Source organism: Lolium rigidum, chromosome 3, assembly GCF_022539505.1.
Source record: "Lolium rigidum isolate FL_2022 chromosome 3, APGP_CSIRO_Lrig_0.1, whole genome shotgun sequence".
NCBI classification, from domain to species: Eukaryota; Viridiplantae; Streptophyta; class Magnoliopsida; order Poales; family Poaceae; genus Lolium; species Lolium rigidum.
In genome coordinates this window covers 232,420,265-232,430,613 of record NC_061510.1, presented here as the reverse complement: position 1 = coordinate 232,430,613, position 10,349 = coordinate 232,420,265, and the positions used below count along the sequence as shown (strand labels likewise).

Genomic DNA, 10,349 nt, shown 5'->3' with positions numbered 1-10,349 from the left:
ACATTCTTGTTTCTCAAATATATACTGTCAGTCTCACCTAAACAGTGTGTGCATGCATTGTATCCCTTGTTTGACTGCCCTGAAATGTTACTAAGAGCAGGCCAATCATTGATGGTTACAAACAACAACGCCCGTAGGTTAAATTCCTTTTGTTCGTGATCATCCCACATAGGTACACCTTCGTCACGCCACAACTGTAAAAGTTCTTCAACCAATGGCCTCAGGTACACATCAATGTCGTTGCCGGGTTGCCTTGGGCCCTAGATGAGCACTGGCATCATAATAAACTTCCACTTCATGCACAACCAAGGAGGAAGGTTATAGATACATAGAGTCACTGGCCAGGTGCTATGACTGGAGCTCTGCTCACCGAAAGGATTAAAGTCATCTGTACTTAGACCAAATCTTAAGTTCCTTGCGTCATCTGAAAATGACTTGAACTCTCTGTCGATTTTTCTCCACTACGACCCGTCAGCGGGGTGTCTCAGCATCACATATTTCTTACGGTCCTCTTTGTGCCATCGCAACAACTTGGCATGCTCTTTGTTTTGGAACAAACGTTTCAACCGTGGTATTATAGGAGCATACCACATCACCTTCGCAGGAACACTCTTCCTGGGGTTGGACTCGCCCTCAACATCGCCAGGGTCATCTCGCCTGATCTTATACCTCAATGCACTACATACCGGGCATGCATTCAAATTCTCGTACTCCCCGCGGTAGAGGATGCAGTCATTGATGCATGCATGTATCCTCTGCACCTCTAATCCTAGAGGGCAGACAACCTTCTTTGCTTCATACGTACTAGAGGGCAATACGTTCTCCCCTGGAAGCATCTTCTTTATTATTTTCAGCAACTTTTCAAACCCCTTGTCAGAAGTACCATTCTATGCCTTCCATTGCAGCAATTCCAGCATGGTATCCAGCTTTTTCTGGCCATCTTCGCAATTTGGGTACAACAGTGTCTTGTGATCCTCTAACATTTTCTCCAACTTCAACCTCTCCTTTTCACTTCCGGAGCTTATCTTCGCATCAAGAATGGCCCGACCCAAATCGTCATCGGGGTCATCAAAAATCGGCTCATCAAAAATGGGCTCTTCTTCAGCCTTCGTCTTCCCCCATTCTACTATCACCGTCTTCAGTGAACATAGGATAGTTGTCACTATCCTCTTCTTCTTCGTTGTCTTCCAATATAACCCCTCTTTCTCCATGCTTGGTCCAACAATTATAGCTGGGCATGAAACCGTTCTCCAGCAGGTGGACGTGAATGGTCTTTGAGGTAGAGTAATTCATCATATTCTTACAGGAACTACATGGACAATAGATGAAACCATTCGACTGCCTGTTTGCCTCAGCCATGTTGAGAAAATAATGCATGCCATTAATAAAGTCGGGATGGCACCGGTCACCGTACATCCATTGTCGACTCATCTGCATTTTATAAGTATATTACATATCATTAATTACACAACATCATGGATATATGAGTGACCAACTTAATTAATATTCAAGTTCATCACATAAAACTAAGTTTTTTTTATAAAAAAGAAGAGGCTCACCGAGGTTGTACGGTGCCGGCTAGGGGACGACGCTGGCAATCGACGGCGGTGAGGATGGGGATGATACTAATTAAAACCTACAAAATATACCATAATTTCAGCTCAAATTGATTATAAAAAAAGTAAAATCCCTAACTTAGTCATTTCATCGAACACCTTACTAGCACTAGAAAAATAGTACGAGTTAAAACTACCAAAGAAATGTGCTAAATTAGGAACGCCGGAAGAGAGGATGATATTGCTAACCCTTGGATAGATGTATGCCCTTAATCTTGTTAAAATGGTGGAGAAAAAATAGAGATTTATTGGAGTGTGAGAGATGCAAAATAGTGTGAGAGGAGAAAAAGAGAAAAATGAGATGAAGATCCAGGGAAGGGCTAGCGATGTGAGATATAGGTGGCACCCTTTGGTACCGGATCGTGTTACGAACCGGTACGAAAGGTCTTCGGCCAGAGGTACAGGCTCCTGTGGGGCCAGGGCTGGACCTTTCGTACCGGTTCGTAACACGAACCGGTACGAAAGCTCCTCACGAACCAGTGCCAAAGCTCCTCGCTCGCCAGAGGTCCCAAACCGGTGCAAATGACCCCTTTGGTACCGGTTCGTAAGAGAACCGGTACCAAAGGCTTAGATGGATGCCCCATTTTCTACTAGTGCATGGCCGCATGACAGATGTTACACTGGCCGGTAACACGCATATTGCGTCTCAGTTTGTTCTGCTCAGTAGTTAGGCAATTAGAAGCCGCCTTCCACGCAAAGATTTTAACTTTGGGGGTACCAAAGACTGCTAAAAAAAATCCACCATGAATCATCACCATACGGACATCCGCTAGAGGCAGCAAAATTTTGTTGATCAGCCCAAGCTTGTACGCACTGCATATAGTAAACATCCCGGATTTTTCAGGTTGCTAAGGCAGTACATCTTCGTCTAAACGTTGCGACGGTTTCATCCGCAATATGGCATCAACATCTATCGACAGAAAATTTGATCGAACCATATTATTTTTCCACCGCCCAGCCTCATCTATCAGTTCAGAAACACGTCGTAGGCGACGATTACGATGGGGAGACGAGGGGGTCCCATTAAAAACAGTGTCAATGAGCTCACCATCTGGGTAGTATCTTGCTTTCTAAACACGGACGACGAGGCTATCTGGAAATGCTAGCAGCCGCCAAGTGCTAGTAATGCTTGATTAAAAACCCTCATGTCTCTAAACCCCCAACCACCTTGTTGTTTTGTAACATGTAGCTTGGCCCAACTCAGCTAATGCATCTTGCGCTTCCCATCCTCTACACCCCACCAATAATCCCGGATGGGTTTAGTAAGATCATCACAAAGATCAAAGGGGAGTTTGAATACACCCATGACATATTAATCACTTGATTGCTTTGATAAGAACTTCTCTTGCACTTTGGGACATAAGACCCTCTTCCCATTCTATGATTAACTTACTTAGCCGTGATTGTAAATTAATAAATTTACCCTTGTTCATACCGCCATCAGGAGTGGGTAGACCAAGATATTTAGCTTCCAAAACTTGTTTCTCAACATGAAGGATGTTTCTGATCCCCACTTGAACACCTGGCAGGTAAGAGTTACTAAACAAGATTGAGCACTTTTCGGGATTTATGAGTTAACCCGTACTCGCTGCATAAGTATCCAAGGTACTTTTCACAACTAGTGCATCCACTTCATGTCTGAGGAGTGTAGATAAACCATCTGCCACAAACAAGAAAACAGAAGGGGAAAGGCGATCCCCTTGCCAAAGACCGCGATTTGGAGAGAATGCTTCCAGAAGAGTTCCGTTAAACTTGATTGGATATCTCACCGTGGTAGCACACATAACCTCATTTTATACATTGTACTCTCCAAGAAATGACAATCTGTTATGTGGCTGCTAGGGTTTGGGAGGGAGAGAGAGGGCTGCGAGGGCGCGAGAAGGCCGGCCGGGGGCCTTTTGCCCACGGCCGGGCAAGAGGGAAGGGATTTCCTTCTTAATTCTTGCTTGATTAGATTGATACATCTCCTCTCCATATATAGAGAGGTTTACTTGACTCCCAAGCAAGGCTTACTTGACCCCTAAGCAAACCATAAGATTAGCGGGCCCATGCCCATGACGTATTCTAACACTACACCCCACCTGGACATGCAGCTCGTCCTCGAGCTGCAACCTAAACAAACCATGACTCGACGCAACACAACCCTAACACCTAAAAACGAGCCTTTTACATCTCGACTTGTTTTATTACTCTCAACCTGAAATAGATTGGGACGCTTTATTGTTGACCCCTGAACATAAAGTGGACACCATCCACCCGTCGGACGTGCACCTGTACAACCACCTAGATCCCATGGAAACCAGCGGGACAAAAGGAGCATGCGCGGCGGCCGACGGCGGAATGCAGTGGTGCTACCCGGTGCGCTCCTGTCGGTGACACCATGCCTTCTCCCTGCCGGATGACTGTCGATGGCGCAGACTTTGAGGTCGCTGCCCGCGGGAAAAACAGCATGTCCGCCGCCCGTGGGGGAAATCGCACGCCCAATATCCCCGACGCAGCGGACGGGATCGAGATCCGTTGCGCAACGAAGCGCAACTTGGAGGAGCTACAGCTACAGATCACGCATCTCCCGCACATGCTGATGCACTAGGAGGCCGCGCGCAGCAGCCTGCAATCTCACCGCCGCCGACACGTGGTGGATAGCGATCCAAGTCGGAAGCGGTGACGGCGACGGAGGGAAACAGACCTGGTGGAAGGGCATCCCGGGCGGTGTCGATGTAGAGCCCGGGGCCAAGGTCGCTCCCACACCACCGAAAGGCAGGGACGGCGTCGGTGGCGGCAGCAGCCGCTGCTGCGGTGTTGGTGGCGACGCAGCTGCTGTTGCAGCTGCCCACCGAACGGCAGGGACAGCATCGGTGAGGACAACAGCTGCATCGGCGGCATTGGTGGCGGCGGCAGCTGCTCCTGTTGCTGCTGCAGCGTCCCGGTGGGGAAGAAGGTGGCCGACTGCTGGAGAAGAGGGACCCCCGACGCCGAGGTAGGGCCCGGCCCAGAGATGGTGGACAGCGGCAGCGGGGACTGCAGTAGCCCGGCGTCGGGTGGCGGCGATGACAGCAGCAGCGTTGGCTGCAGCGGCCCGACGATCGCGGCGGAGGCCGCCTGGTGCGTCGGCTGCCACGGCAGCAGCACCACCGCCGGCGGCAGCCCATAGGGACCGGCCTGGAAGAGGCAGATCTCCTGGACAGCAGTGGTGAGATCGCGGAGGGCTGCAGTGATCTCCGCCGAGGAGAGAACGGCGGGGACGGCGGAGTGCGGCGGCGGCGGGTGGGAAGAACTCGGTGGAGGGCTGGACATGATCGAACCCCGGAAGCTGATACCAAGTGTTATGGTGCTGCTAGAGGGATGGCGCGAGAGGGCCGGCCGGGGGCCTTGCCCACGGCCGGTGGTAAGATGTCCAAGTGTTTATGTGGCTGCTAGGGTTTGGGAGGGAGAGAGGGGGCTGCGAGGGCGCGAGAAGGCCGGCCGGGGGCCTTTTGCCCACGGCCGGGCAAGAAGGAAGGGATTTCCTTCTTAATTCTTGCTTGATTAGATTGATACGTCTCCTCTCCATATATATAGAGGTTTACTTGACTCCCAAGCAAGGCTTACTTGACCCCTAAGCAAACCATAAAATTAACGGGCCCAGGCCCATGACGTACTCTAACACAGTCGACCCTGTCATAAGCTTTAGATAGATCCAACTTTTATGAACAAAAGGAGGAGTCAGGGGAAGAACCATGGTCCATATAGTGCATGCACTCAAACGCAAGTAGTGCGTTATCAGTAATCATCGGAGGGATAAAGGCACTCTGATTTTCCCCCGAGAATAGGACGAAGTCTGTAGACAAGACATTAAGAAACTATCTTGTACAAAACATTGTATAAACCAATAGGACGGAAATCCTTCAACTCCATACGGTTGTCAATTTTTGGAATTAAAACAACTGAAGTGTCGTTAATACCTTCTGGCATAAACCCCGGGTCGAAGAAGCGTTTAACCGCATGAATCACATCGCCACGCATAAGCTCACAGTTCCTCTGGTAGAACCGAGCAGGAAAACCGTCCGGACCGGGAGCTTTAATTGAACCAATCTCAAACAAAGCATCACTTATTTCCTCATTGGAGAACTCCTTGCATAATTGAGTATGAGTTAACTCAATCAATCTTTCACAGTCCACAGAAGGATCACGAGTGTATAATGATTTGAAATATGACACTGCCATTAGTTGCATATCCGTTGGGGCCGTTTTAAATACCCCATTATCATCCCGAAGCCATTCAATTTTATTTTTGCGAGCCCTCCAAACAGCACAATGAAGTATATGACGGCTAATTTCATATGGAGTATGGATTATAACAAGCATCAGACCAAGGTAAAATATACATAAAAGGATCCTCCCTTCCTGTTGCGAAAACAGCATACTAAGAAATTGTTCCTATACACATCGATTTACTTCAAAGGAATCTGCCCCCACAGCTGATAAATAATCTCAGCTAGGTGCTAGGCAAATAATGAAGAATAAGAGTTGAGAGCAATGCGGAGAGTAAAAGTATTTCTGGGTCATCTACTATTCAAAGTTTACCCCAATTTGGTAGCGGTCGTGCAGCCCGTACTGAGGCAGTGCTTCACCCCTAGATATCCAGTCAATGAGTTTATGATGTTGCGAACATCTCATGGGAGTGTCCTGAAACTTTCTACAGGATCCGACTCTTCAAGCATCACCGCTGCCTGGAAGCAGTCGGCAGCATCAGCGATTCTCCCATCGAGCTTGTGCACCTTCCCAAGGTGGAGCCACGCCATCCGGTTTGTCGGCTCGACCCTCAGAGCGTCGGAGAGGAAGGACCTCGCCGCCGGGAGGTACTTGGGCCCCTGCTTGGAGCACAGCGCGCCGATGGCCACCTTGGCCGGCACATGCTCCAGCTCGGTTGACGAGGCGTTCACGTAAGAAGCCAGCGCGTCGCTGCTCTGACTGCGCGCCTCGTGCATGTAACCTGCATTGCATTAAATCATACAACGAAGAGAAAATTTGTAAGAATTTGGTGACATGAACCTTCTCTTTTTGTGGCATGGATGTGGTTTACGAGTTTGTCTCACCTTCGGCTTGGAGTGTCGCAGCAGAGTATGATTTCAGGGCTCTGGCTTTCTGCAAACATATTTCGGCGTCTCTGTGTGAGAGGCTGGAGTACAGATTTGCAAGACCTTGCCAGATTTCAAACTCTGTAACTCCATCAGCCTCTCCCTGAAGCACAGTAGGAGAACTAATGAAGAAATTAACAGCAGAAAAATAGTATATGAATGGTTTTCTGCAGTTGATCAAGGAAACAAACCTCCACTTTTTTAGGGAATTCTTTTGAGCCTGAACAAGAGCAAGAAGGACCCGGTATGCTTCCACTGCCTCCATGGGTGATGATTGAGCGACCTTCAACTTAGCCTTTATCCTGAGCAATGCACCTTGATCCCACTTTGCGGTCTCGTCTAATGCGGCATTGGTCGCCACTTCTGCTTCAGAGTATCTCTGCTGCGCGGAGAGGACCAGCGCTAGCAACCTCCAACCTTTCGAGACCGATCCACCAGTTGTGTCAATAAACTCCTTTGCACATCTCAGTGCTGCATTCATGTTCCGCTGCTCAGCATATTCAACTCCCATATCGAATATTAGGTTCGGATTCTGGCGGTCAAGAGTCATGGACTCCGTTAGCGACTTCATGGTTTCTGTCTGCAACAGAGATCTTTGGTGGTCGGAAGAAACAGTCTTAGCCTTCTTACCCTGGCAACTCCCTAGGAAATGAAGTCCGGTGCTCTTCAGATGAACATCTAATGATTCAGTATTTGCAATTGCTCTTCTTGCATATTCGACACCCTCAGAAGCAAGATGGCGTTCCTCACTGCATATCTTAGCAGCTAACAGCAATGCCATTGTATCTTTCGGATTCTCATGCTTATTCAAGGACTTCCTCAGAAAATTCAGAGCGACTTCTTTCTGACCAACACCGTAGTAGCAAAATGCTAGTGTGTTCCATCTCTCTGTACGAGGATATATCCCAGGTAGAACCTCCTCAAGATGATTTGCGACAAGAGATGGTTTGCTGCAAATCGACAATGCGTAAGTCAAATGTTCCATCACTGAGGGGTCCCAGTGGGTCTTTCCCTGATACCACTTCTTCAGCAGTATCGTGAGGAGTAGAATAGCCTCCTCAATATTGTTCTTTGGAACAAAAATGCCTTCAGGTTGTGAAGCACAGCTGGGCGGGCTCCCCTCCACACAGCCATAGAGCAGGAAAACAGAAAATCTCTTCTGGATCCTTGTGACGCATTCCTCGTCGAGGTTCCACGGGCTGAGAAGAGCGCGTCGGTATGAAGCTAATGCTTCCTGAAGATTTCCAGCTTTTTTCCATGCCTCTGGAAGAAGTTCCACAGATTTGTTGATGGTTTCCTGTAGCTTTTGCTCGATATCAGGGGTGCCATTCTGGAACATGCTTTCAACAGAATCAATGACGCTTTTGCACTGTTGAGCGGCCTCTGCATGCTCGGCAAGTATTTCCACGAGTCATTACATAGTCAAACATGAGCTTAAATGAAAACATTTTGCAAACGATTTTTTTTCTTGGTCGAACAAAATCGTGATATATAGCAATTTGTTACCTGTTGATTTTCCTAGCTTCTGAAGGGACAATGATTTCAAGTAAATGGCTTCAAGAACAAGAGTAGCAGCATTTGGCGGGTCAGAATCTTTTGTTGGGCCTTTCTTCGCGGGGGATGGTTGGAAGCGCTGAATGGCACCTTGAAGGTCTATTCCATCAAACACACAAAGTGCAGCTTCTACATTGCCCTTTTGAAATTCCAGCCTTCCCAATAGAGCTCTCGCTTCCTATTATCAGTAGAGATATGAATGAACTTGGCATTGCGGTGTAACAAACCAGAAAAAAAGTGGCAGCCGGAATTCTCCATGAGATAAGCTAAGTTTCAACTTCATTTAAAAAAAGTAACAACTGTCAGTATACATCACATATTTGAAACGATAAATCAACTCATCATAATCATTGAAACTGGTGTCTTTCCTACTTTCCTTCCATGTAGTAAGTGAGACATTTGCCAGGACGTGGTACACAGAAACACATTGTTTTTTTTTTTCTTGCTAATAGAAATAGGAACAGTTCTTCTACGCAATTTTGACAAGAAAAGTACCATTCTCCATATAATTACGGGATATTCATTAAGTCTTGATACTTATATTGAGATTGAGATTATTAACAATTGACTCACCCAATCAAAAGCAGTTCTTTGCTACCATTGCATTATCATATTTCAAGAACAACAAAAAACCACAATTCAGAAATGGACAAATGGAGCAATGAAATTGTACCACGATTGGAATGAAATCATACTTGGGAACTTGGCATGACATCCCCAATAATTTCTCACACAAGGCCTCTCAAGCAATCAAATGTTTCAGAAAAATGCACCACACTGAATTCGAGCATGGCCATTTCTTTTCAACCAAATTCACACCATGAAAGCATTATCCAGGACAACCACACCCGGCTGCCAGGCACATATTCAGAAAAAAGAAGTTGAGAGATATCGGACCTCATAGTTGAGGGAGAGCCCCTCGCCCGACGACGTCGGCGGCTCGGCCTCCTTGGCCTTTCCCTCGCCCACGCTCGGCTGATCCGCCGGATCCTCCTTAGCCGGGGGAGACGGGTCGGTCGCCGCCGCCGCCTCAGGCGGGGCCACCTCGCCGCCGTCCTCCGGCTCCGCCGCCATGCCAATGCAGCAGAGGGTTCGCACCGACGGGCACCCGATCTCGTCGACCTGGGAGGTGCTCGGTCTCGTCGTCAATGGAGAGAAGCGGAGGCGGCAACGTCTTCCACCGTCCTGCGCCTTTCCACTGATGAAATTTTCTTCTTCTAATTTTAGTGTCTCCCTCCCTCTCTCTCTCCTGTCTGCTGGTTTCTGCCACGTGTAAAGCTCACCAGAGACACCGCTAGAAAATTTGATGGGAGTCCTTACAATTTTTCTTGAAAAATTGGCATGCAGGTAAATAGCTAATAATAGTAACAAAGAGGAGTTGCGTGTATCTGCAACTCTCCATAAATACAGGATGTAAGAGCATTTCCACTCGGTGGCTCTCCCTGGGCAGAAATCCAACCCTATGAAACTTTTGGTCTAGGAAGGTTCAATTTCCCAATGACGAGCCTAAGGCAACCTGACGCAATGTTTCGAATTGCGAACGAAATGTAGAAAAACACAATCAAATTAGGCTAAATTTAGGCTAAATTTATACATATTAGGCGGAGCGCGAGCACGTCTTACTTGTGAGGACGAAAAGGAGGAGGACGGCCGCGAAGGAACGCTGCAAGAGGGACGCCGCCGAGCCACCCAGCTGGTAAGCTGGAGTGGAATCCTCACGCGTACATGCCGTCGCGTTGAGTGAAATCCACGGCCCAGCGGCGAGTCGCCGGCCCCTTACGTAGCTAGATTAGTAGTAGTAGATTTAAGAAAAAATGTAATGGCTAACTTTAATGAAGAAAAAATCTATCTCCCTATGACACGTGGGCCAGGGGTGGACAAGGGACGGGCGCGAGCGGCCAGCAATAGGCATCCGCGGCCACGCAAACTCGTTCCAGATTTGGACTGGATTTGGGTCATGTCGAACGCCGCAGCCATCTGTTGTTGGGATAGATCGTGGGCCGGATTTTTATTCGGCTAAATCCATCCAAACACGCGGGCGTGGGATGGATCGCCCCGTTGA

General features: G+C 48.1%; 1 protein-coding gene across 1 annotated transcript; it reads right to left on the bottom strand.

Annotated features, from left to right (window-relative positions):
- Positions 1-6,003: 6,003 nt before the first annotated feature.
- LOC124696167 (protein NPG1-like) lies at positions 6,004-9,361 on the bottom strand. The gene is made up of 5 exons (XM_047228932.1): positions 9,185-9,361; positions 8,240-8,465; positions 6,925-8,116; positions 6,692-6,855; positions 6,004-6,588 (listed from the first exon to the last, which is right to left on the bottom strand). The coding sequence occupies exons 1-5, from the start codon at positions 9,359-9,361 to the stop codon at positions 6,269-6,271; spliced, it is 2,079 nt and encodes a 692-aa protein (XP_047084888.1). The 3' UTR covers positions 6,004-6,268.
- Between the last annotated feature and the right edge of the window lie 988 nt (positions 9,362-10,349).